At 45.6% G+C, this 26980-nt stretch overlaps 1 protein-coding gene across 1 annotated transcript in view; it reads left to right on the top strand.

The window, feature by feature from the left end:
• Nucleotides 1–220: 220 nt before the first annotated feature.
• The window catches only part of nox1 (NADPH oxidase 1), a 44741-nt gene continuing 17981 nt past the window's right edge, over nt 221–26980 (top strand). The window contains exons 1-7 of the mRNA XM_072505269.1: nt 221–268; nt 380–475; nt 5363–5473; nt 18667–18751; nt 21607–21749; nt 23658–23839; nt 25915–26044. Coding sequence (XP_072361370.1) covers nt 224–268; nt 380–475; nt 5363–5473; nt 18667–18751; nt 21607–21749; nt 23658–23839; nt 25915–26044 — 792 coding nt within the window. The 5' untranslated portion in view covers nt 221–223. The remainder of the gene's footprint in view (nt 269–379; nt 476–5362; nt 5474–18666; nt 18752–21606; nt 21750–23657; nt 23840–25914; nt 26045–26980) is intronic.

Below are 26980 nucleotides of genomic sequence, written 5' to 3'. Positions count from 1 at the left end.
GCATGTATTCTTGAATATTTCCTGAATGAGATCACAAGAAACATCTGTGTGAAATACAGTACTAGGTGAACAGAGAGGAAGGGAGAATTGATTTTGCAAAAAAAATCAACAGCTACTTCCTTAAAGTGTGGATTGGTCAACGCCCTCCCTCGCCTCTTTCATTAAGTATAAAATTGTGCGGCAGTTGCTTCATCACCAGTTGAATTTCAGAAGCCTTGGAATCATGAGCAACTGGGTGATCAACCATGGACTATCTGCCCTGGTTATAGTAAGGAGAAAGTTTAGACTACTCTGTTGAATCTATTAACTTCAATCACAACGGTTGGAGTGGAGCTTGCTGCTAAGAGTTGAAGTAACCTCTGTAATTTTTTGCTCGTAGGTGGTGTGGCTGGGAATCAACATCTTTCTGTTTGTCTATTATTACATGTTTTATGAGTACAATCCAAAATTCCAGTACACAAGGGCAATTATTGGAGTAAGTATTCACTCTTTAGTTGTTTCTTGACGTTCAGTTTCATGTCTAATGTTTCCTTCACCATTGTGCATTTTCATTTCATTCATTTAGAATAACTTCTTGGAGCATTTTTTCCGAAACCATGTTTGACAAGAATGTTTATAGCTGATAAGTAACTGAAAACTGTTACAATATCTGATTCATGTGTAATAGTAAAAGGAACATACTGAATTAATGTCACATAGTTTGAATAGTTATGGAGGTGGTGCACCGTGCGACAGTGGAGTACGGAGATTGTACACTGTGGGACATTTGGATACAGAGGGGGTCCACTGTGGGGCAATGGGGTACAGAGAGGGTGCTATGTATGAGATAAAGTGAGGATGCACTGTGGAGCAGTGGGAATCAGAAAATGTGCCCTATGTAATAGTGGGACACAGAGAGAGTTCACTGTGTTACAGTGTGATACAGTGAAAGTGCCTTGCGGGATACAGAAATAACATGCTGTACGACATTAGGAAATAAAGAGAGTGAAATGGGGGACATGAGGTAACGTACTTGCAGTATTAACTTGGCCATTGTTTTGCTCATTAGGTGCATGGATAATTTTGCTTAGAATGCAACTTTTAGAATACGAGTACAATTTGTAAAAGACAGCTTTGCATGGCTGTGCTGTTCAAGAAGGTCTGGAGTCTCAGTTGGATTTTACCATTGTTTTTTTCATAGTTTGACACAGGCAAGATGTCCCAATCCAATCATTTTCTTATATTGATTTGTAATATTATTTTCCCATAATATAAGAACTCTGGGGACTTTGTGAGAGATGACCTGCCTTTGCTAGAAAGATCCTGGAAAAAAAATCAGACCACCAGTCTCTGTGCCACAATCCCGTAAATGTCAGCCAATTATTCCCACTTGTGAACTGTACCTTTGACAGGTTCTTGGAGAGACCTAGTCTTGTCAAGAATTTTGACACAAGAGGATATAAAAGGGTAATTAGGCATGATCATCTGCAACAGCAACAGACTGTTCAAAGCCTAAGCCATAGGTGTTTGGTAGACTGAGCGTATGATGTTAAATCCTGGTCAGCACTTTTAAATAGGATCCATGGTGCAATTGAACATTTCGGCCTGCTTGCACCATGGCTTTCCCAGCAATTACAGTGTTCACACTAAATACAGTGACCACAAAAATGTTGCCCTTGGCTGAAAATACAAACTAAATGTTTATTGGTGGAAATGACAATGTGTTGCATAACAGACATATTATATAACACAATGGTATATAATGCCACACACTTGTGCAGACCATTCCTGTGGATATATACCATGTTCTACTATCTTATGAATTTGTAATATTCTTAACATTCTTAACTGAAGTCTGGAATAAGAGAAAGTTTTGGCCAATATAGTAATGTAATTCAAGTAATCCAAAGTAGAACAGAGTTGACGCAAGAGAAGTAAAGTTAAGACATGGCATGGCAGCTCAGTTGAGTGGAATATGTGTTCTGTAATATGTGCAAAGTCATGCTGTGGGATTCTTCGTTGGCGGATCCTCCTTCCCACCAGCAGCACACCCACACCCGCCCGTTTCCAGACTGCGTGAGGTGGCCCACAATGGGAAACCCCATTGGCCGGCTGCGGGAACGGAGAATCCCGCTGCTGGCGAGGGCGTGCCGTGCAGGAAAACGGGGCTGGCAGGATGGAGAATCCCGACCATGGACTCTCCCAGCGTCCTAGACAACCATATGTGCAGGGAGCCAGCTGCAGAAACTTGATCTCCTCATTTCAGAGCTTGAGCGGTGGCTGGAGTCACTGTGATGCATCCACAAGGCTGGGAACTATGTGGATAGCAGGTTCAGAGAGATGGCCATACTGCAGCTTAAGGGCCCAGAGAGGGAATGGGTGACTACCAAGCAGTCCAAGTGAATTAGGCAGGTAATGCAGGAGTCCCCTGGGATCCTGCTCAGAAATCAGGTTTCCATTTTGGAAGCTGATGAGGCTGCAAGTTCCTCAGAGCCAGGCTTGTGACACCACGAGCAGCTCGGCTGTATAGGAGGGGAGGAAGGAGAAGAGCATTAGTGATAGGGCATTTGTTAGTTAGGGAAACAGACAGGTGTTTCTGTGGCCATAGATGTGACTCCAGGATGGAATGTTGCCTCTCTGGTGCCAGGGTCAAAGATGTCACAGACCAGTTGCTGGACATTCTTCTGGCAGAGGATGATCAGCGCGAGGTTGTGATCCAAATTGGCACCAGTGATGTCAGGTGGGAACCTGCAATCAGAATTTTGGGAAAATTAGCAAGCAGGACTTCAAATGTAGTAATGCCCAGATTACTCCAAGAGCCACGTGGAAGTGAATACAGAAATAGGAAGATAAGGCAGATGAATAAGTGGCTGGGAAGAATGGTGCAGAAGGAAGGGCTTTAGATTCCTGGGACACTGGGACTGGCTCTTGGGGAGATGGTACCTGTATAACCAAGAACAGAGCTGGGTCTGAGTTTCCTGTGGGGTATTTCACTGGTGCTGTTGGGAGCGCTTTAAACTACCTCGGCAGGGGCGTGGGAACCAAGAGGAAATATCAGAGTGGAATCGCCGGGCACGGCTGATAAATCCCACCCGATGTCTAAATCAGGGTTACTGTGCATGTATGTGAATGCACAAAGTATAGTAAATAAATTTGGGAAGTTACAGGCGCAGATTGCATTGTGGAAATATGATGTTGTGGCAATAACAGAGACCTGGGGTGGGATTCTCCGGTCCGCCAGCAGCGCGTTACTTGGTGGCTTGCCATTCATTGGCGGTAGGATTCTCTCTTCCCACTGGTTGTCATTGGGATTTCCCATTGAAGCCACCTAATGCCACCGGGAAGCCCCTGGGCAGGGGTGCACTGTCAGTGGGAAAAGAGAATCCCAATGGCCAGAGAATTCCAGACCTGGTTCAAGGAAGAACAGGAATGGGTGTTAAATATTCCTGGGTACAAGGTGTTCAGAAAAGCCAGGAAAGGAAAGAAAGAAGGAGGGGTGGTGGTATTCATTTAGGATGGCTTTGCAGTGCTGGAGAAAGAGGATGGCCCAGAGAGTTCAAGGATAGAATCAATTTGGCTAGAGCTAAGGAACAAAAAAGGTGAAAGAACATTGCTTGGTGTGATCAATAGATCGGCAACTAGTGAGAAGGACAAATTTGCAGGGAAGTGACAGAGAGATGCAAATATTATAGAGTGATTATAATGTGGGACTTTAATTACCTAAACATAAACCGGGGCAATGGTAGGGTGAAGGGCGGAGAGGCACAAACGTGCCTTGATTGTGTTCAGGAAACTTTTCTACAGCAGTATGTGTCATGTCCAGCAAGGGTAATGCTATTGATGTGTGGCACATGGACTTTCAAAAGGCACTCGATACAGTACCACACAACAGACTTATGAGAAAAGTTACAACTCATGGAATAAAAGGGACAGTAGCAACATAGATACAAATTTGGCTGAATAATATGGCAGAGAGTAATGGTCAATGGATATTTTTCAGGTGGGAGAAAGAGCTGTAGGTGGTTCTCCCCAGGGAGCTGGATTGGGACCCTTGCTTTTCCTGATATATATTAATGGTCTAGATCTAGGTGTGCGGGGGGGGGAAATTTTTACGTTTGCGGATGATACAAAACTTGGAAGTCTTGCAAACTGTGACAAGGACAGTGTAGAACATCAAAATGTCATAGACAAGTTAGTGGAGTGTGTAGATAGGTGGCATATGAAGTTCAATAAGGAAAAATGTGAGGTGATTCATTTTGGAAGGAAGAACATGGATAGGCAACATAAAATAGGGGTAAAATTCTTAACGGGGTGCATGAGCAGAGGGACCTGGTGGCATATATGCATAGATCACTGAAGGTGGCAGGGCAGGTGGAGAGAGCAGTTAATAAATCATAAAGTATTCTGGGCTTTATTAATAGGAGCATGGCGTACCAGAGCAAGGAGGTTATGCTGAACTTATGCAAGACACTAATTTGAACTCAACTGGATTATGTACAGTTCTGTGCACCGCAATATAGAGGCCTCTCGCGAGATTTACCAGGTTCGTTATGCCTCGTTAGGTCTAACGGACGATACCACAATGGGCGGGACCTAGTTTTGCATCATGACTGATCATCAAGTTCAATTACCAGGCTGGCTGAACCAAGGTGGCACCTTGTCCTTTATGGGAATAGGGCCCGGGATGCCCTGCCCTTTGAAGTGGGGTGAGGGGGTTCTCGGGAACCCCCTAATCAGAAGGTTGGGGCATTGGGGGGTGGGGGGCGAGGGTCACGTTGGGAGGTTTAGAGATCGGGCTGCCATTTAGAAATGGCACCCTGATCTCTTCCAATGCTGACCACACCTACATCTCCACATCCCATTGCTCAGAAAGAAGAATTGCAAAATTACACCTTGTTTTTTCAGTATTTGTTAACCAGCACATCGCTGTACTTTTGTTCCTTCATACAAAGAAATTTCCTGCACTCATAGTAATTTTTTCAGCATCTGTCTCGCAAAGGGTTCCACATCCAGAGAAATTTAAAAGCCACTGTTGTAGATATTAGCTAACCTGTTGCTTATGTCACTGAATAATACTGATGTGTGTATTACATAATCGTTTATAAAGCACAGTTAGTATTAATTAGCACTGATATTTTTTGTTTAGCCTGAGAAATGTGGAGGTTCATAGAAGTTAGGAACTAATTAGGGCCGATTTTTTACTTTTAGCGATGGTGGGCAGAGGCCAGTGAAACACAATGTCCAATTCAGGCAAAAGGTGTAACAGGTGGCCTATACACTATTCGCCCTTTCTACCACTGCCAAAAGTTAGTCGGTCATAATAAAGTTAAACTGGGCAATGAAGATCAAAAGCTAATTTGTATTTCCCTGTCTTTGCATGTAGTCTGCACTAGCCTGGGCACGAGCTCCTGCTGCCTGCCTCAACTTTAACTGCTTGTTGATCCTGCTGCCTGTGTGCCGGAACCTACTATCCTTCCTCAGAGGATCCTGCTCCGTAAGAAACATTCCTTTCTTTTCTCACCACGACGGGAGTAGCTGTGGTATAGGGAGAGATACTTGGAAATAGTTCAATTTGTGGTAAAATTCTATTTCTCCTGTCTAACATCATGAGGCGACAGAGTGAATAAATGTATTACCCATTGTGAAAATGATTAGTAGCATCCCACATTCGTTGTTCCGCTGCACCGTTGCAACGCTGGTTATAATAATAATAATCTTTATTGTCACAAGTAGGCTTACATTAACACTGCAGTGAAGTTACTGTGAAAAGCCCCGAGTCACCACATTCCGGCGCCTGTTCGGGCACACGGAGGGAGAATTCAGAATATCCAATTCACTTAACAGCACGTCTTTCAGGACTTGTGGGAGGAAACCGGAGCACCCGGAGGAAACCCACGCAGACATGGGGAGAACGTGCAGACTCCATACAGACAGTGACCCAAGCCAGGAATCGAACCTGGGACCCTGGAGCTGTGAAGCAACAGTGCTACCCACTGTGCTACCGTGCGGCCATGTTATGCGCGTGAATGGGATTTCTGATGAAATTCACAAAAGATCTGCTATTTGAAAGGAGCGGGGGGGAGGGGGGTATTCAGGGAATTCTCAGCACCAATGTAGCTACACCCAGCTCTTATACTTTAATTACGGAAAATCTTCACAAGTTAGACAATCTGCTAAATGTCCAAATAAGCAAGTATCAGGTTTTAAGGCTAAATCGCTGGCTTTGAAATCAGACCAAGGCAGGCCAGCAGCACGGTTCAATTCCCGTAACAGCCTCCCCGAACAGGCGTCGGAATGTGGCGACTAGGGGCTTTTCATAGTAACTTCATTGAGGCCTAATTGTGACAATAAGAGATTTTCATTTCATTTTTCATTTCTCTGTAAAAGAAAGGAATTGAATATGGGAATTCAATTTGATTTGATTTGATTTGTTGTCACATGTACCGAAGTACAGTGAAAAGTATTTTTCTGCGGCCAAGGGAACGTACACAGTACGTACATAGTAGCCAAAAGAATAATCAACAGAGAACATTGGCAAATAGTATATCGACAAACAGTGTTTGATTACAGTGCGGAACAAGGAAGGGGCCAAACAAAGCAAACAAAGCATCTAGGTTTCTTCATATTGCAAATAAGGCCACAACACTTTTGAGGGAGTAATCTACCTCAAGAAATTGTGCTACTTGTCTCTGTTAATAACATAAAGAAAGGACATCCCATTTGAAGAATTTCAGAATAGATAATTTTGGATGCCAGGCACTACGGTGTTGATGAAATGATGTACTTTGCTTCAGTCATTTCCTTTCTGAATTAAAGGGAGTAAAGCGTGCATATTTTAAAAAATAAATTTAGAGTACCGGGTGCTCCGGTTTCCTCCCACAGTCCAAAGATGTGCAGGTTAGGTGGATTGGCCATGATAAATTGCCCTTAGTGTCCAAAATTGCCCTTAGTGTTGGGGGGGGGGGGGGGGGGGGTTACTGGGATAGGGTGGAGGTGTTGACCTTGGGTAGGGTGCTCTTTCCAAGAGCTGGTGCAGACCCGATGGGCCGAATGGCCTTCTTCTGCACTGTAAATTCTATGATAATCTATGCTTATTCTAGGACAAAGGTTCGGCACAACATCGTGGGCCGAAGGGCCTGTTCTGTGCTGTATTTTCTATGTTCTATGTACCCAATTCTTTTTTTCCAATTAAGGGGCAATGTAGTGTGGCCAATCCACCTAACCTGCACATCTTTGGGTTGTGGAGTGAGACCCACGCAGACAAGGGGAAAATGTGCAAACTCCACGCGGACAGATACCCAGAGCTGGGATCAAACCCGGGTCCTCAGCCCCGTGAGGCAGCAGTGCTAACCACTGTGCCGCACCATGCCATCCAAGTACATATTTTTTAAAGAGAAATGTGCCCATAATGACCAGCAAGATCCTGAAATGAAAACAGAAAATGCTGGAAATAGTCAGCAAATAGGCAGCATTCAGTGGCAAAGTTTTTTTTTTAATAAACATTTTATTGAGGTATTTTTTGGTATTATAACAACAACACAATAAACAATGTACAGAAAACTATAAACATAGTGCAAAAGCCATCTCCCTCTCTTACAGGTCCCACTTTTATTAACCCCCTACTCTAAGCTAAACTAACCTCCCCCTTCTGTTGACGATTAATTTTCCGTGAAGAAGTCAACGAACGGTTGCCACCTCCAGGCAAACCCTAACATTGACCCTCTCAAGGCGAACTTGACTTTCTCCAGAGAAAGCTAGCCATGTCCGATAGCCAGGTCTCCGACTTCGGGGGCTTTGAGTCACTCCATGCTAATAGTATCCGTCTCCGGGCTACCAAGGAAGCAAAGGCCAGAACATCTGCCTCTTTCTCCTCCTGGATTCCCGGGTCTTCTGACACCCTGAAAATCGCCACCTCTGGACTCAGTGCCACCCTTGTTTTTAACACCGTGGATATGACATTTGCAAACCCCTGTCAAAATCCCCTAAGCTTCGGACATGTCCAAAACATGTGGACATGGTTCGCTGGTCCTCCCGCACACTTTGCACACCTGTCTTCCATCCCAAAGAATTTGCTCATCTGGGCCACTGTCATGTGAGCCCGGTGAACGACCTTAAATTGTATCAGGCTGACCCTGGCACATGTTGTGGACACGTTGACTCTACTCAACGCGTCCGCCCATAGGCTTTCCTCTATCTCTTCTCCCAGCTCCTCCTCCCACTTGCGCTTCAGCTGCTCGGTCTGCATCTCCTCTGACCCCAAGAGTACCTTGTAAATGTCCGAGACGTCCCTTCTCCTACACACCCGCTGGAAACTACCCTGTCCTGAATCCCCCTTAGCAGTAGGAGCAGGAAGGTTGACACCTGTTTACATAGGAAGTCCCGCACCTGCAGGTGCCTGAATTCATTTCCCCTCACCAAACCAAACTTCTCCTCCAGCGCCCTCATACTCAGAAAGCTCCCCTCTCTAAACATAGACCCCATCCTCTCAATCCCTGCTCTCCGCCATCTCCGGAACCCCCCATCCATACTTCCCGGGGCAAACCGGTGATTATTACAGATTGGGGACCAGAGCGATGCTCCCTTGGCTCCCACATGTCTCCTCCATTGCCCCCAGACTCTCAGGGCCGCCACCACCACGGGGCTGGTGGAGTGCCGTGCCGGTGGGAACGGCAGAGGCGCAGTTACCAACGCCCCCAAACTGGTGCCCTTGCATGAAGCCGCCTCCATACGCTCCCATGCCAACCCCTCCCCCACCACCCACTTCCTGATCATGGCTATATTCGCCATCCAGTTACTAAAATTTGGCCGCGCCAGCCCGCCCTCTCCCCGACTCCACTCAAGCATTACCTTCCTTACCTTTGGGTCTTGCCCACCCAAACAAAGCCAGTGATCACTTTGTTGACCCGTTTAAAAAAGGACCGCGGAATAAAGATGGGGAGACATTGAAACACGAACAGGAATCTCGAGAGGACCGTCATCTTCACCATCTGCACCCTCCCAGCCAGTGACAACGGGAGCGCGTCCCATCTCCGAAAATCGTCCTTCATTTGGTCTACTAGCCGGGCCAGATTTAATTTATGCAGTCGGTCCCATTCCCGCGCTACTTGAATGCCAAGGTACCTAAAGCTTCCCCCTACTAATCTAAACGGCAGCTCCCCCAATCGCCTCTCCTGTCCCCTCGCCTGGATCGCAAACATCTCACTTTTCCCCATATTTAGCTGATACCCCGAAAACCAGCCAAATTCCCCTAGAATCCTCATGATTTCTTCCATCCCCTCTAATGGGTCCGATACATACAGAAGCAGGTCATCTGCATAGAGCGGGACTCTGTGTGCTCCCCCACCCCCCCCCCCCCTGTGTGCTCCCCCCCCCCCCCCCCCCTGGACAGCCCCTTCCAGCCCCTTGAGGCTCTCAGAGCAATTGCCAACGGCTCTATAGCTAGCGCGAACAACAGTGGGGAGAGGGGTCATCCCTGTCTCGTCCCCCGGTGCAGTCTAAAATAGTCCGATGTTGTCCTATTCGTCCGTGCACTTGCCGCAGGAGCCTGATACAGCAACCTGACCCAGTCAATAAAGCCCCGCCCAAATCCGAACCATCCCAGTACCTCCCAAAGATAATCCCATTCTGCCCGATCAAAAGCCTTTTCTGTATCCATTGCGATCACCACCTCCACTTCCCCACCTTCCGGGAGCACCATGATCACATTTAACAGCCTTCTTACATTGGCCACCAACTGCCTACCCTTAACAAACCCCGTCTGGTCCTCCCCAATAATGTCCAGAACACAATCCTCAATCCCTTTTTGAAAAATATATATATTTTATTGAAATTTTTTGATCACAATTTTTTTCCCCCTTACACATCAAACATAAAAAAAAATGTTTAAGCAGTATATGTAACATGATAACCACAGTCTAATAAAAAGTAACTAACCAACATGATAAATTAATCAATTAACGTAAAGTGAAACTTTCCCCTCCCCCCCCCCCCCCCCCGGGTTGCTGCTGCTGGTCATCTATCTTCCCTCTAACGTTCCGCTAGGTAGTCGAGGAATGGTTGCCACCTTCTGGTGAACCCTTGAGCCGATCCTCTCAGTGCAAACTTAATCTGCTCCAGTTTTATGAACCCCGCCATATCGTTTATCCAGGCCTCCAGCCCGGGGGGTTTCGCTTCCTTCCACATGAGTAAAATCCTACGCCGGGCTACTAGGGACGCAAAGGCCACGACGTCGGCCTCTTCCGCCTCCTGCACTCCCGGCTCATCCGCAACTCCAAATAAAGCTAACCCCAAGCCTGGTTTGGCCCGGACATTCACCACCTTCGAAATCACTCCCGTCATTCTCTCATCTCTCGGTATATCTCTGACACCTTGCCCTCCCCGACCCACACCCCCGAGAGCATTCTATCCTGGATTCCCTGTGTCGGGAGCACTGGAAATTCCCTCACCTGTTGTCTTGTGAACGCCCTCACCTGCATATACCTAAAGAAATTTCCCCAGGGCAGCTTATACTTTTCCTCCAATGCTCCCAAGCTCGCAAACGTCCCGTCTATAAATAAATCTCCCACCCTCCTAATTCCCAACTGGTGCCAGCTCTGGAATCCTCCATCCATCCTCCCTGGGGCAAACCTATGGTTGTTCCTGATTGGGGACCCCACCAGGGCTCCCAGCACACCTCTCTGTCGCCTCCATTGTCCCCAGATATTTAATGTTGCCGCCACCACTGGGTTCGTGGTAAATTTCTTTGTTGAGAACGGTAGTGGCGCCGTCACCAGCGCCTCTAGACTCGTCCCTTTACAGGACTTTCTCTCTAGTCTTTTCCACGCCGCTCCCTCTCCCTCTATCATCCATTTACGGATCATCGCCACATTGGCGGCCCAATAGTAGTCGCCCAAATTCGTCACAATCCTCAATCCTGGAGGACAAACTTTGGCCAGCAGTTTGGCGTCCACATTCAACAAGGATATCGGCCTATGGGATCCACACAACTCCAGGTTCTTGTCCCGCTTCAGAATCAGCGAAACCATGGCCTGTGACATCGTCGGGGGCAGCACCCCTCTTTCCCTTGCCTCATTGAACATCCTCGTCAACACCGGCCCCAATATCCCACAGAACGTTTTGTGAAACTCCATTGGGTACCAGTCCGCCCAGGGGCTTTACCCGCCTGCATGGCCTTCAGACCCTCCACTATCTCTTCCAACCCGATCGGGGGCCCCAGCCCTTCTACCAGCTCCCTGTCCACCTTTGGGAAATTCAGCCCCCCCAAGAAGTGCCTCATCCCCTCCGGCCCCGTAGGAGGTTCCGACATATATAGCCTACTGTAGAAATCCTTAAATGCCTTATTCTCCTCTGCTGAATCTCCAACCAGGGGCGAAATTCTCCCCGAACGGCGCGATGTCCGCCGACTGGCGCCAAAAACGGCGCCAATCAGACGGGCATCGCGCCGGCCCAAAGGTGCGGAATGCTCCGCATCTTTGGGGGCCGAGCCCCAACATTGAGGGGCTAGGCCAGCGCCGGAGGGATTTCTGCCCTGCCAGCTGGCGGAAATGGGGTTTGTTGCCCCGCCAGCTGCGGAAATGGCGTTTGGTGCCCCGCCAGCTGGCGCGGAAATGCGGCGCATGCGCGGGAGCGTCAGCGGCCGCCGACAGTTTCCCGCGCATGCGCAGTGGGGAGAGTCTCTTCTGCCTCCGCCATGGTGGAGGCCGTGGCGGAGGCGGAAGGGAAAGAGTGCCCCCACGGCACAGGCCCGCCCGCGGATCGGTGGGCCCCGATCGCGGGCCAGGCCACCATGGGGGCACCCCCCGGGGTCAGATCGCCCCGCGCCCCACCCCCCCCCCAGGACCCCGGAGTCCGCCCACGCCGTCTGGTCCCGCTGGTAAATACCAGCTTTGATTTATGCCAGCGGGACAGGCAATTTCTGGGCGGGACCTCGGGCCATCCGGGCCGGAGAATTGAGCGGGGGGTCCCGCCATCCGGCGCGGCCCGATTCCCGCCCCCCGCCCAATCTCCGGTACCGGAGACTTCGGCGGGGGCGGGGGCGGGATTCACGGCGGCGAACGGCCATTCTCCGACCCGGCGGGGGGTCGGAGAATGACGCCCCAGGTTCCCATCGCCGTCATTTATTTTCCCTATCTCCATGGTTGCCTCCCTCTTTCTAAGCATGTTGTGCAAGCATTCTGCTGGCCTTCTCTCCATACTCATAGATCGCCCCCCTCGCCTTTCTCTGCTACTCCACTGCCCTCCCTGTGGTTAACAAGCTGAACTCTGCCTGTAGTCTCCGCCGTTCCCTTAAAAGCCCTGCCTCTGGGTCTCTGCATACCTCCTATCGATCGTTGACCTACAGGTAGTTTTGAATACATTTCCTCAGCCGCTTGCACACCCCTTCGTCAGCCAAAAGTCCCATAGTGCGGGCGCTGGTTACTGCCTTTACTAACCTGCAGGTCAACCCAGTGTGGAGCATGGTCTGAGATTGTGATCGCCGAGTACCCCGTGTCCACCACCCCTGCCAGTAAGGCCCTGCTCAAAATGAAGAAATAGATCTGGGAGTACACTTTATGCACACGTGAGTAGAAGGAGAATTCCTTCACCCTCGGCTGCCCAGATCTCCATGGTTCCACCCCCCCCCCCCCCCCCCCCAACCCCCCATCCCCCGCCCATCTGCGCCATGAACCCTTTTAATTCCTTTGCCATTGCTGGCACCCTGCCCGTTTTCGAGCTTGACCGGTCCAAGCCAGGGTCAATAACTGTGTTGAAGTCCCCTCCCATGACCAACCTGTGCGAGTCCAGGACTGGTATCTTCCCCAGCATCCTCTTTATAAACTCCACATCATCCCAATTTGGAGCAAACACATTTACTAATACCACCTGCACCCCCTTCAGTTTCCCACTGACAATAATGTACCGATCTCCCACATCCGAGACTATTCTACCCGCCTCAAACACCACCCGCTTATTCATCAGGATCGCGACCCCTCTAGTCTTTGAGTCTAGTCCCGAGTGAAAGACCTGACTGACCCAGCCTTTCCTCAAGTGTATTTTGGTCTCAGTACCCCTGATTATGATCCGGGAAGTGCTGTAAACATTATTGGAAATTGATTGAAGGTAGGATTGGTTCGGCTCTGATGTTGCCCAAATGGGGATTGGCCACTAGCACTTGTTCTCTATGCTCACATGGTTTTTTTAATTCATTTACGGAATGTGGGCATTGCTGGCTAAATCGACATTTATTGCCCATCCCTAAATGCCCTAGAGAAGATGGTGGTTGAGGTGTTCTATATCTCGACAAGAAGTCGACACGTTCAGGAAAGGAGGGGGATAAATAGTAAAAGGGATTTTTTTTTTAAATAGACGGACAGAATTATGGGCAGGATTTAATTGGCCTGATGGCAGTCTCACCCATTGGCCAAAGAACAAGCAGGAAACCTTTATCAGTTCTATGGTGGAGCCCCAAAGGCTCTGTCGGCAACTAAGTAGCCATTGTCGGGTGGTCCCTGGGATTCAGGCCCACCCTGCCAACGCTGGGAAGTCACTGGCAAGTCTGACAGGGTTTGCTGGGCAGCTTTCGAAAAGTGCAGGAAAGCCTCGTGGTTCCCATTTATTCCCTGAGCCACCACTGAATGAGGTGGGCTCAGGGATAACGCGTGTCAATTGGCTCATCTTTGAGCCAAAATGGCATCCCACCCTGGCAGCTGGGAATCTCACATCAGCCTCTTCAGTCCTCTGACTTAATTGGGAGGTTTTCATGTCAATGCTGCCCCAGAACACTGCCTTTCCTGTGATAAAGTAGACCCATCTGCCATGATTGCCATCACGATGGGATTACATTCCACCCAATCGCTGAAAATCCATGAGCAGCTGGTGTCTGAATTCATAATAATCTCTTATACTCAGGTACTATATAGCAATACCTATCCTGGTGATTTTTTTTTTTTAGCTTTAATACATTTGTTCCTTGAAATCTAATATCTTGTTGATATTTGCGACCTGTATAAGGATATAGCTGCATCTCTCATGCAGTCAAATAATCCCTTAAGGAAGAAGTTGTATATTCAAATTTGGTTTTGTTATGTTCCCAGATCTAATTGCATTCTCATACGGTGAGAATAGGTGTTGAGGTGTAATCTTGGAAATATTTATGTTACTTCCTCCTTGACATAACAAATGGCAATTTCAGCGATGTGAGTGCAACCTACGCAAAAGTGATTATGACACAGGCACACCCAGTCACACAGATAGAGTCACTCCTATAATTTGGAAATCACATGGGGTTTATATTAGAACATTACCAAATTACACAATAATCACAGACGAGGAATTGACAACATCTGATTTCCTCTGTCAGTAAACCCTGCAAATCCCCAATTCCACCCTCCAAGTATTTATTAAATAATTCTAGGGTTTTCATCTCCGTGACACTATCCATTCCATTCAGTGATCTCTCTTTGGGTAAAAGCAAATTACTGGGGATACTGGAATCTGAAAGGAAAGATCTCTCTTTGGGGGTCATTTTAATTGTTGTCCATAAAGTAAAATGGGCGATTTTAGAGCATCTACCTGTTATAAACTTCTCCAGTGAAGTCAATGGAGATGAAAATGGAAAAGTGGAGAATGGGCTTCCAATTCAATATGCCTTGTTCCCAATTATCACCAAAAGTTAAAACAACCTCCTTTGTGTGGAAGAAATCTTCCGATCCTAGTCCTACATCTGCCTTCTATTAGTTAGATATGTCCCTTTGTCTTATCCTCACATATTAATACAATATAATATTTTGGATTTATGCTTCCCTATCTCTTAAGTATTTTATTCTATAATCATCTTTCAGATGCCTTCTTTGAAGGTTGAGAATCCAGGGGCGAAATTCTCCCCCAACGGCGCGATGTCCGCCGACTGGCGCCAAAAACGGCGCGAATCAGACGGGCATCGCGCCGGCCCAAAGGTGCGGAATGCGCATGCGCCGCATTTCCACGCCAGCTGGCGGGGCAACAAACGCCATTTCCGCCAGCTGGTGGGGTGGAAATCCCTCCGGCGCCGGCCTAGCCCCTCAATGTTGGGGCTCGGCCCCCAAAGATGCGGAGCATTCCGCACCTTTGGGCCGGCGCGGCCCGATTCCCGCCCCCGCCCAATCTCCGGTACCGGAGACTTCGGCGGGGGCGGGGGCGGGATTCACGGCGGCCAACGGCCATTCTCCGACCCGGCGGGGGGGTCGGAGAATGACGCCCCAGGTTTCCCCAATCTTTCTCCACGATTCAAATTTTTGTCACTGCATCGGCCTAATGGCTCCTGTTTAAGAGGGAAGGGAATTTTCAGTGACCCAGGACTGATAGCACTCACTCACTAGCTGCCTTACATTTCCCATCTAAAAGACACTAGTCAAAGGTGTCCAGTAGAATTGAGAGTAAAATTTGATATTTTTTACTTACATCAAAATTAAAAGTGAAGGAAATACTACCAAACAGCCCTCACTGCACTTAAGATCCAATACCAACTTTCATATTTTAAATTTACTTTTTATTCTCCTTCAGAAAAGGGAATAATAAATAAAACAGGAAAATGGCAAAGTTCAATTATAAATAAGAATGTGGTAAGTCCACATCAAGTGAGGTGCAGTTTTGAAATACAGTCTTTAGGGTACATGCTAAATATACTCTCACAAGGCATAAATAATTGCAACAAAATCTGGAATTCATTTATGAGAGGGTGGTACGATGGCACAGTGGTTAGCACTGCTGCCTCATGGCGCCGAGGGCTCAGGTTCGATCACGGACCTGAGCCACTGTTCGTGTGGTGTTTGCACATTTTCCCAGTGTCTGCGTGGGTCTCACCCCAACCACCCAGAGATATGCAGGGTAGGTGGAATGGCCACGTTAAATTTCCCCTAATTGGAAAAAAAATAATTGGGCACTTTAAATTTAAAAACAAAATTCATTTTTGAGCAGATACATATGAAGCGAGGCATACGAGGAGCTTAGGGTTAATAATACAATAGAAAGTCAAGCAAAATTATAGAATAGCTATAAGTAAGCATTTCAATAGATTGGTTGGGATTCTAAATGGAAACAATAAAACTTTTTACAGTAATGCAATGATAGGGCTGATTAGTCAAAAGAGGAAATATCATGGAGGATGAAGAAATAACAGATACTAAGTTAATAATGGGAGTAAATAGATCTATAAATAACTATGTAGGTAAGGAAGTGGTACAAAAAAATCATGTCAGATCCCAGTGAATTCACTGCTTTGCAATCTAGAATGATGTGGGAAATCCAACAGGAAAGAGCAGAAGTTCCTTATACACCTCAGGATACACAAGTTGTTGCAAAAGACTGGAATGTTGTCAGTGCAATATCTCTGTTCAGGAGGGAAAGAAATAAAGCAGGTAGCTATGGCCCAGTCAGTCGAACATTGGTAGGCGGTCAGTTTCCAGCAGTCATGGAAAAATATGGACTAATTTAGAGCAACCAGCACAAATTTGTAATAGGCAAGTAATAGGCGCCATTCTCTCACAAAATGACTCGATTCAACCAAATGGGACGAAAGTCCGATCGCGAACGCATTTAGCTGTGTGTTTCCCAGGGCTCGCGGTGCCAAGAAACACATGGCTGCCCAACACGGTTCGCGTTGTAAAAGTGGCCTCACGGGGAACCCGTGGCCGAGGCCGCACATATCTCTGTTTGTACACTGGGGAGCTCTGTATTCCTTTGCCAGAGATGTACCCTCCACAGGAGGGTGTACCTGTGAAAAAATAAGAATGGCCATAAATTCTCCAGACACTTTGGCAGTGTCGGCTCAACAGATTAAGTACTGGTTAAACATAGACCCAGTGTTGTCGACGGTGGACAGCTGATATTGCATGGATGGCAGAACAAGAGAGCTTCAGAGGAAATAAAGCCTTACCAGGTCAGAAAAGATGAGCTTAGCCGTGAGGATGATATCGTCCTCTGGGGGATCGAGAGTGGTTGATCCAGGGCCAGGAAGAGAATTTTTATTGGAAGAGTTAAATAGTGCCCATCGGACATGTCTAAAATTAAGATGCTACTGAGAAGCTACACGTGGTGGCCTGGCATCGATGCTGCAGTTGACAGAGTGGTAAAGTACTGCAATGAGTGCTAATTTCATCAGAAGTTACCTGCCCCAGCACCATTACATCCATGGAAATGGCCAGGTCGACCAAGGGTTCGGGTCCACGACAACTATATGGGACCATTTAAGGGCACAATGTTTTTGTTGTTAGTGGACACCCATTCACAGTTTGAGATGGGATTCACAACTACTTACGACACAGTTGAGAAGCTGCGCCAGTGTTTCGCAATCCAGGGTGCCAGAGGTCCTCGTTTTGGATAATGGAACGGCTTTTACTGGAGCTGTGCTTCAGAAGTTTACGACTTTTAACGGAATGAAATATATCAGAATGGCACCAAAAAATCCTTCATCCAATGAGCTGGCTGTGAGAGTAGTGCAAACTTTCAAGGCTGGCTTGAACACCAAGTTGACTAGGTTACTGTTATCATATAGGATCACCCAGCATACGGCTACAGGAGTCTAGCCAAATGCTGATGGGTCGGCGGTTGAGGCCCAGGCTAACCCTAATGTTCCCAAACTTACCAGGGAGGGTGGAGGGAAGCCAAAGGAACCACAATTCATTTGAAAGTGAAAGAGCATTCGAGATAGAGAATCCAGTGTCTGTGAACAATTGTGGTAATGGACAAAGTTGGGTTCCAGGTGTGGTTTTGGCCAGAACAGGGCTGGTATCATATGAAGTTAAAGTACAGGCAAGATTTTTTTTTCTCCAATTAAGGGGAAATTTAGCATGGTCAATCCCAGCACATCTTTCTGTTGTGGGGGTGAAACCCACACAGACGCGGGCAAATGTGAAAACTCCACAGGGACAGTGACCTAGGGCTGGGATCGAACCTGGGTCCTCGACGCTGTGAGGCAGCAGTGCTAACCACTGCACCACAGTACCGCCCCAAGAGCCAGTGTTACGGCCTGATCCAACTGTGCCAGCAAGAAGTGTTGTGGGTTGCCCGAGGAGTGAACTGCCAGATCAGCCAGAAACGGGCCAGTGTGTTATCCCCCAGGAAACAGTGGAAACAGAGGAAGGTGCAACGTCGGTACAAGGAGTGAGTCCTTGTGAAATAAGGCCAACAGTAACTATCTCAATAGAGGAATCTCAGTCACTTCAGCTAAGACAGATTGAGTTGTTGATGGACTTGTGTAAAATTCTTCATTATCGCTACTGTTTTGGCAATTGTGTAAGTTAACGATTACCATGTGTAAAAAGGGACTTAAAGGAGGAGGGATGTAGTAGCTAGCCCTTTTAAAGGGGCTAGCCCCTTTAAGAGAGGAGTCTAATCAGGGATGGAGTTGAGAATTCACTGGGACCTGTTGGGACTTGTCCCAGCATTTGGACCCCAGAGTTGAGTATGGAAAGACCGTTTTAAACAATCTGTAAATAGTTGCTTACAGTTGTAATAAATCGTTGTGTTTTATAAGTTAATGGGTGGAGCCAATTTATGAAGTCACTACACATGAGATCATCAGTCATGTCTACAATTATGCATGCGGTGGTGTGATCTCTACCGCGCCATCAGTGGAAGGCCACAAAATGAAAAATGAAATGAAAAGGAAATGAAATGAAATAAGTAAGATTCCTTTTGGAGTTTGACTGTTTTTTTCTCTATCTGTGTTAGTGTTACAGGTGCAGTGCAAGAAAACAACTAGACAAGAACATCACATTCCATAAACTGGTGGCTTATATGATTGCCTTGCAAACAGGTAGGCACTTCTGGGCAAAGTGGCAGCCTTCCAATGCCCTTATACCCAGGCACGGCATTTATTTTTTCACATGTTTACAACTTCCTTGCTCACTTGAAAGTTTTGTGGGAGGGTGCGATTTTCTGCTCAGCTGCAACAGTGGCAGAGCCTGAAGCAAGGCACAACCTCTGGCTACTTTCATGCTTGCTGATTTTACAGGGTCATTTGAATAATTTGGAGCGGTTCTCATTGCCAACAGCTTTAGTTGGATTGGAGGGAAGTTGCTGGCAGTGATTACCAAAGTGTAGGAGAACCAATGACACTAACTGAAGTAGTGGATTTAAAAACAAAATTCAAACTTAATATTCCTGCCTTCCCTAGCACAATTGATTGTTCCGTGATCAATTGCACTAGGAAAATTGAACATTTATTACTGTCAATAACAACTCTGGATGCCAGAATGTACAACTTTGCTAATGTGCAGAGAACAGGAAATATTTTGTATGAACAGTCTAATTACAACAAGCACGAAAGGTAAATCGTATTTGACTAATTTATTAGAATTTTTCAAGGCAGTCTCAACCAGAGTGGATAGAGGGGAACCGGTAGATGTGGTGTATTTGGACTTCCAGAAGGTGTTTGACAAGGTGCCTCACAAAAGGTTAAGTCATAGGTGACCTTGGTGTTGGAGGTAGTATATTGGCATGATTATAGAATTGATTAATGGACAGGAAACAGCAAGTGGGGATATGGGATTCTTTTTCGCGTTGGCAAACTGTAACCAGTGGGGTTCCACAGGGACGGCAACTGGTGGGGCAGCACGGTAGCACAGTGGTTAGCACTATGGCCTCACAGTGCCAGGGTGCCAGATTCGATTCCTGGCTTGTGTCACTATCTGTGCGGAGTCTGCACGTTCTCCCCGTGTCTGTGTGGGTTTCCCCCGGGTGCTCTGGTTTCCTCCCACAAGTCTCGAAAGACGTGCTGATACGTGAATTGGACATTCTGAATTCTCTCACTGTGCACCCGAACAGGAGCCGGAATGTGGCGACTAGGGGCTTTTCACAGTAACTTTGTTGTAGTGTTAATGGGAGCCTACTTGTGACAATAAAGATTATTATTATTAAAGATTATTATTGTATATATTATTATATATTAATGACTTGGAGGAAGGAAACAAATGTACTGTAGCCAGATTTGCAGACGAACACAAAAATAGGTGCAAACCCAAGTTGCGAGAGGGATGCAAACAGTTTACAAAGAGGTATTGGCCGGAATTACCGTCGTCGGGATTCACTTTTCCCATGGAAGCACACCTCTGCCCACGGGTTTACCGGTGGTGTGAGATGGTTACAATAGGAAATCCCATTGACAAGCAGCAGGAAGATAAAATCCTGCGGAGCTGACGAAAAGCACGTGACGGAGGAAGCAGAGAATGCAGGCCGCAGGGCTAAAGGTTGGCGAATGGAGTATAATGTGGGGAAATGTGAAGTTGTTAATTTTGGAAGGGAGAACAAAAAGAACAGAGCATTATTTACATGGAGAAAAACTGCAGAAAGCGGCAACACAAAGGGACTTGGGGAAACTTAAGCACTAAACACAGAAAGCCAGTAACCAGAAGAGAAAATGCTGGAATATCTCAGCAGGTCTGGCAGCATCTGTAGGGAGAGACAAGAGCTCATGTTTCGAGTCCAGATGACCCTTTTTCAAATCTAAAAGGCATAGAAAGTGGGAGATATGTATACTGTGGGGTGAGGGAATGAAATATGAGTCATAGCCACAGAAACCAAGGGAAATAGCCACTGAAACTAAGGGAAAAGAGTGTTAATGGCAGTCCCCAGAGAGAATAAAAGGTGTGGAAGGCCAAAAAATGGAGAAACTAAAATCAGAGGGTACTCTGTGACAGATGTCGGGAGAAAGGGGAAGTAAGAGGCATTGGCCAGAATTACCGTCATCGGGATTCACTTTTCACGATGGCAGCACACCACTGGCAAACCCACGGGCAGGTTTTAACTCACAGAAAGCCAGCACACAGGTGCAGCAGGAATCAGGAAGGCTAATGGAATGTTGGCCCATATTTCAAGGGGGTTGGAGTATAAGAGTAGGGAAATCTTGCTGCAATTGTACAAGGTACTGGTGAGACCACATCTGGAGTACCGTGAGCAGTTTTGGTCTCCTTATTTAAGGAAATATATTATTTCATTGGAGGCGGATCAGAGAAGGTTCACTAGAATGATCCCCGATATGGAGGATCATTGTCTTATGAGCAAAGGTTAAATAGGTTGGGACTCCACTCATTGGAATTTATAAGAATGAGAGGTGATCTCACTGAAACATGTAGGTTTCCTAAGGGGCTTGACAAGATAAAATCTGAGAAAATGTTTCCCCTCATGAGAGATTCTAGGACCAGAAGGTATAGTCTCAGAATAAAGGGGTGCCAATTTAAGACTGATATGAGGAGGGATTTCTTCTCTCAGAGGGTCGAGAATCTTTGGAACTCCGTGCCACAGAGAACTGTGGGGACAGGGTCTTTGTGTATATTTAAGGCTGAGATAGCTAATTGATCAATAAGAGAATCAAGGATTACGAGAAAAGTGCAGGAAAGTGGACGTGAGGAATGTGGGATCAGTCATGATCCTATCATTGATGATCCTACACAGAGCAGGCTCAAAGGCTGAATGGCCTATTCCTGTTCCTGCTTCTTATGGTCTTACAGAAATTGGGTATATTGTAACACAGTTTTTTCCATATGATTCCACAAAGAAGCAATATAAATTCTTAATTCACCTGCAGTAAAGGTTTCTTTATGCCTTGGTCTGAGGAAAAGGAAAGCTGCCTGTATTTTGCTATCTAACATAGTGATCATCTTTTTCCCACAGCAATTCATATTGTGGCACATTTACTGAACTTTGAATGGTTCAACAACAGTCGACAGTCAAATGTAGAGACCCTGGACACTGCACTGTCCCGATTAGGGGACAATACCAGCTACTGGGTGAATCCTATTAGGTCTGATCAGACGGTAAGAAGAACTTACTTGTAAGTAGATAGCAATTTTTAACAGAAACAAAACAGTATATGCATCTAACTCATCACCTTCTTGCCACATCCCAGAAATACTTTCAATTGTTTTGAACCCATAATGTTGTCTCCTTCAAAGGCAGTTCCTCATAATCTACTTTGAAACTCTATTATTTGAGTGAAAAAATCCTTTAAAACTTCCTTTCTTATCCTTCACCATCTAACTTTAAACTTGTGTGCACTGGTATTTTAATTAGTTGTGACAGTGAACACTTTTCCTATGCAAACATTATTAATCTTGTTTACATCCAAAGAGTCATATAAATTGCAGTACAGAAGGAGTCTGTTCAGCCCATTCTGCCTGTGCTGCAACTATTTCCACTTCCATCCTAGGATATAGCTATTCTCAACCCATTTTCGTGTTCTTTCCACACCCTCTGTCACTTCAAAGCAAAGCTCAATACAGTAATTGATTCATAGTGAATAGAAGTCTAACTGCACACTAAGGATAGACAATGTTAAGATTGCTTCCCTGCATTATGCTACTTGAATACAGTGCCTCGCAAGGACAGGACTTTAACTGTGCCTGATAGCTGGACTAAAGAGAAACCAAAATAGGGCAGTGATGTTAAAATGGTTTTATTATGCACAGCCCAATTTCTGTAGTCCATCAGTTCTGACAATTCTGACACCTCCAGGAATCAGGAATCGTACTTCCCAAGAGGAGTTAAATCTATTAACATACTGGTGATGAGAATCAGACCTAACGGGCAAAAAGTCAACTCTTTCACTCCCAAATGGTAAAAAGGTTTTGATGGTATTTTCATAAATGCCGATTATTCACCACATCAAATTACAAATCATAACATCTCTTGGGCAGCACAGTAACAGAGTGGGTAGCACTGTTGCTTCTCAGCTCCAGGGTCCCAGGTTCGATTCCCGGCTTGAGTCACTGTGTGTGTGGAGTCTGCATGTTCCCCCTGTGTCTTCGTGGGTTTCATCCGGGTGCTCCGGTTTCCTTGCACAAGTCCCGAAAGGCGTGCTGTTAGGTGAATTGGACATTCTGAATTCTCCCTCAGTGTACCCGAACAGGCGCCGGAGTGTGACGACTAGGGGCTTTTCACAGTAATTTCATTGCAGTGTTAATGTAAGCTACTTGTGACAATAAAGATTATTAATCTCTTAACCTCCTCAAGATTGGCTTCAGTACAGATCTCAAGCAAGTCAATAATCTGCTTTCTTGGCCTGTCAACTTTGTAGAGCCCTGGAGAAAAAGCACTTTAAGTTGGTGGAGGTGGGGGAGAAAGCTGCAAAAACAGAGTTGGGCTGCTGGGGGTGGGGGTGGGGAGATGCAATATCAGAGTCAACCAAAGATTCAGTTTGAAAGAGTTAAAAAGGAATCTGGGAAATGGGTATTAAGCTTTAATACATGGTTACATTTTTGAGAGTTTGATTTTGGGTTAGCGTTTATTTTGGGTTAGCTAAATGCAAATCTCTCCAATGTGTTAGAGGAATAATGCATTTGAATGTGGGTGCTCATTGAAAAGAGTCACAAGGCCTGACAGTGCAAGTGAACTGAATTAATATTAGCTGAAATACATAAATGCGGATGCCTCAGAGATCTAATCAATTGTGTTTGTTTATCACCCTTTGTGTAAATACTTCCTCAATATATACTCAAATATATTTAAAAATTGTTGCAAATAAAATATTACAAAAATTATAACAGAATTCTTTATAATTGGATCCTAAATCCAGGCTCCTAATAGTAAATATGTAAATATGTCACCGATAAATGTCAGTAAAACCATATATTCATCAGTGACTATGTGTGAAAATCTGGTTTCATCAGAATCATTGCTTTTTGGTAAGTTCTGCTATAGATAATATGTTTACATTTTTTTCTCAGACTCCTACCTACGTTGCATTCACCACTGTGGCTGGACTAACTGGAGTCATCATCACAATTGCACTTATTATCATGATCACATCCTCAACAGACACCATTCGCAGATCGTACTTTGAGGTCTTCTGGTTTACACACCATCTCTTTGTCATATTCTTTGCAGGACTTGTTATCCATGGAATTGGGTATGTAGAATGATACCTTCATTAAAACAGTTGGGATTTCTGTGAATGAAAAATGAATTTCTATCTATATAGCATGTTACGATCTGGTTAGGGACTAGTAACATTTTGTTTAACAAAGACAAAGATTGAAAGCCCAGTTATCTACAAAGAGAAAAAAGACACAAGATTCCACAATTTTGAACAAACAAAATAAGCATTACAATACAAAGTCAGCAAAGTAAAATAATCAACAATATCCATCTTGTACATTCAGAATTAAGAATGAGGCAAACAGCGATCAAACACACTTCACACTTAAAAGGGAAATACAACCAAGACACAGATCTCATGGACTTCTCAGCAACCCACCGAGACATCAGTGACCATTCATTAAAATCTCATTAAAACTCTGCCTCCGTCACAAGGGTTTTCACTTTTGAAAATCTAGCCTCTGAATTTCCTCAAAGGCCATTCCAACTTGAACTGCCTCAACAACTGCTCATCTCTTGATGATTCAATCTTTCCTCCTGCTACTTCATTTCATAGGATTACAAAGCTGCACTCCCGCCTTTAATTATTGGCACACTTCCAACGCTTTTTGCAGACTGCTAGCTTCACTAGCACTGTCTCTGCGTTTCTCTGAACGCCAGCTACCTGGTTGCAGCTAGCTATAAATGGCAACCAGGACTTCTCTGAGCCCTACCTGCACTGAGCAGCTCCCAGGGCTTCTCTATGAGCTGCAAACCACTTGAGGTTCAAGCTGCAACCAACTCCCTCTGCCAGCAAACACGCAGATAAATTCTTGAACTGCACCCATCTTCATGATGACCTAGCCTTCAGGGTTTACTAAAAACTTTTTAAACTAATTAACTCTAACTCCCAAAACAAAACATCTCTCTGGGCTGCACTTCTTTGCAAGCAGCGAAGGCATCACATCTTCAGCTCTCCACCTAGGTAAGCCCACCTACTGTTTTATTTCTCCATCTTTTATATTTTGACTCTATTAAATAAACATGAGTAATCTTCTGAACATCTTTCTGGAAATCGCTAAAGCTTGGCATGTTAGTTACCTTACCTTCACATCAACAATTTTTCACGAACATCATATTCATCATAAGCACCTTTCAAAACATTCTACAACCAATGAAGTACTTTTGATTTGCAGTAACTGTTGTAAAGTAGGAAAGGCAGCTGCCAATTTGCACACAGTAAGGTTCCACAATCAGCAATGTGATAATGGCCAGATTAAAAAAAACATGTTTTAATAATGTTATCTTATGAGAGAGATATTCCATAGAATAAAGTGCCAAAAAGCAACTATATTATTGGGGGCAGGTAGGTTCAAACCTTGGTTTGCACTAAGTTAGTAGTCCTTACTGTGGGTGGTGGTAGAATTCTACTACTTGTGCAAATGTAGGAAAAGAAAGAGCAGCTGGGGTTGCCACATCTGATCACTAGCAACTCCCACTGATGAGTGCACAAATAATAATTTCAAGAGAACAGGATCAGACTTGGCTGAGGTGCTTCCTCCTTAGGTGTGTGCATAGCATCCACACCTCAGCAAAGTTACGAGTGAACTGCAGACCATTGGCATTCCAATCCAGTAAGGATTAGTGCCTTCTGGATAGATGGCAAATGGCATGAAAATTCAGTAAGGACACTTGGAGGCTTAATTTTGGTCTAAGGTAACTCAGGTAACCGAGTATTTAAATTAAAAAAATGAAATGAAATGAATGAGAGATGAGTCAAAATCTCCCTGGCCGCGGGCAAACAACTTTGCTGTTCACCCAGCTCCCCACATGCACAGATCCCATCTCAAACTCAAAATCAAGGCCAAGTGTTGTGAATGCCTGCCTCACGAGTGAAGATATTAATCACACCTATAATTGTGTCCAACATCAATTTGCCAGAAATTATAGTACTATATTAAATGGCAATCCGAAAATTACCATAAACATATCTTGAAAACTCACACTTGTAAAGATAGCTTCATCTGTAGCTTTTGAAAAGTTGTGTGTGTAATTCTAATTTTACCTGCTGACTTGCCATCTATTTCACCCACCCTTCAAATGAAACATGTCTTTTTTTTCTTTTAGCCGTATTGTTCGACATCAGACAACTGCCAGCATGCAAGTGCATGAATACAAGTTCTGTCAAAATCGCACAAAGGATTGGGGGAAAATCCCCGAATGCCCAATTCCTTTGTTTGAGGGAGGAGATCCTATGGTGAGCATTTTTGTAATGGATTTCTCACTTCTTCCTGCTCCTTTCCATCTATCCAGATCATGCCCATTCCACAGTGAGAAAATTGGTCGGAGAACTAATGGCTTCCATCAGTCTGACTGAATATAGCAGCAGCTGCAAGCTACAAAGTTACTTTCAGTGATTTATATTGGTTGTTGCACCATCATGTCAGTAAGGACACTGAAAGAGCTAATCATGAGAAGATATATAGGTTCAAAAGGTTTCCTTTTGTGCTTTAATACGAATGACCATAGGCTGATTCCCCTTTGAGTGGGTGGGGGGGGGGGAAGAGCTGACTGGTGGTGATTTAACCTGACGGTCACCACACCTCAGGTGAGGGATAAGGCTCAGAAGGTGGGGTTTTTGTGAATAATAGTACAGGAATTGAAGCCACACTGTTGCCCTCACTCTACATCACAAACCAGCCATTCAGCCAACTGAGCTAAGCCAACCCCCACTTTAATAACAAGGTTAACAAAGAGTGTGATACTCCATGGGCTGGAATTTACACCCTCCTGGGGGTGGATTGGCAGACTGAGGGGGGAGGGGAAGAAAATGAGGGAACCATGTCATGAGTGCTGTTCCCGCTGCTGACCTGCCTACCCCATTGCAATTCTACCTCCCTGAAGCAGGGGGCGGATGTGTCGAGTGGTCTGCCCACTCATTGGCCAATTGAGGCCGTTAAGTAGTCAATTAATGGCAACTTAAGACCTCCCGCTGCTGCAAACCAGTAAAGTGGCGGAAGAGCTCAACCCTAACTTTTACACCCACTCCCTCTCCCTACAAAATCCAACTTATAATGTATGTAATTAATTTTATGACAACTTCACTGACAATAATCTCTTTGATATGAAGAAAATGCATTTGATTATGTTTCATTCCCAACTTTGCTGCATTGCACTGGGCCATCTGCCCTCA

This window comes from Scyliorhinus torazame, chromosome 5 (genome assembly GCF_047496885.1).
Source record: "Scyliorhinus torazame isolate Kashiwa2021f chromosome 5, sScyTor2.1, whole genome shotgun sequence".
Lineage (NCBI taxonomy): Eukaryota > Metazoa > Chordata > Chondrichthyes > Carcharhiniformes > Scyliorhinidae > Scyliorhinus > Scyliorhinus torazame.
This window is presented reverse-complemented; position numbering and strand designations above follow the sequence as displayed.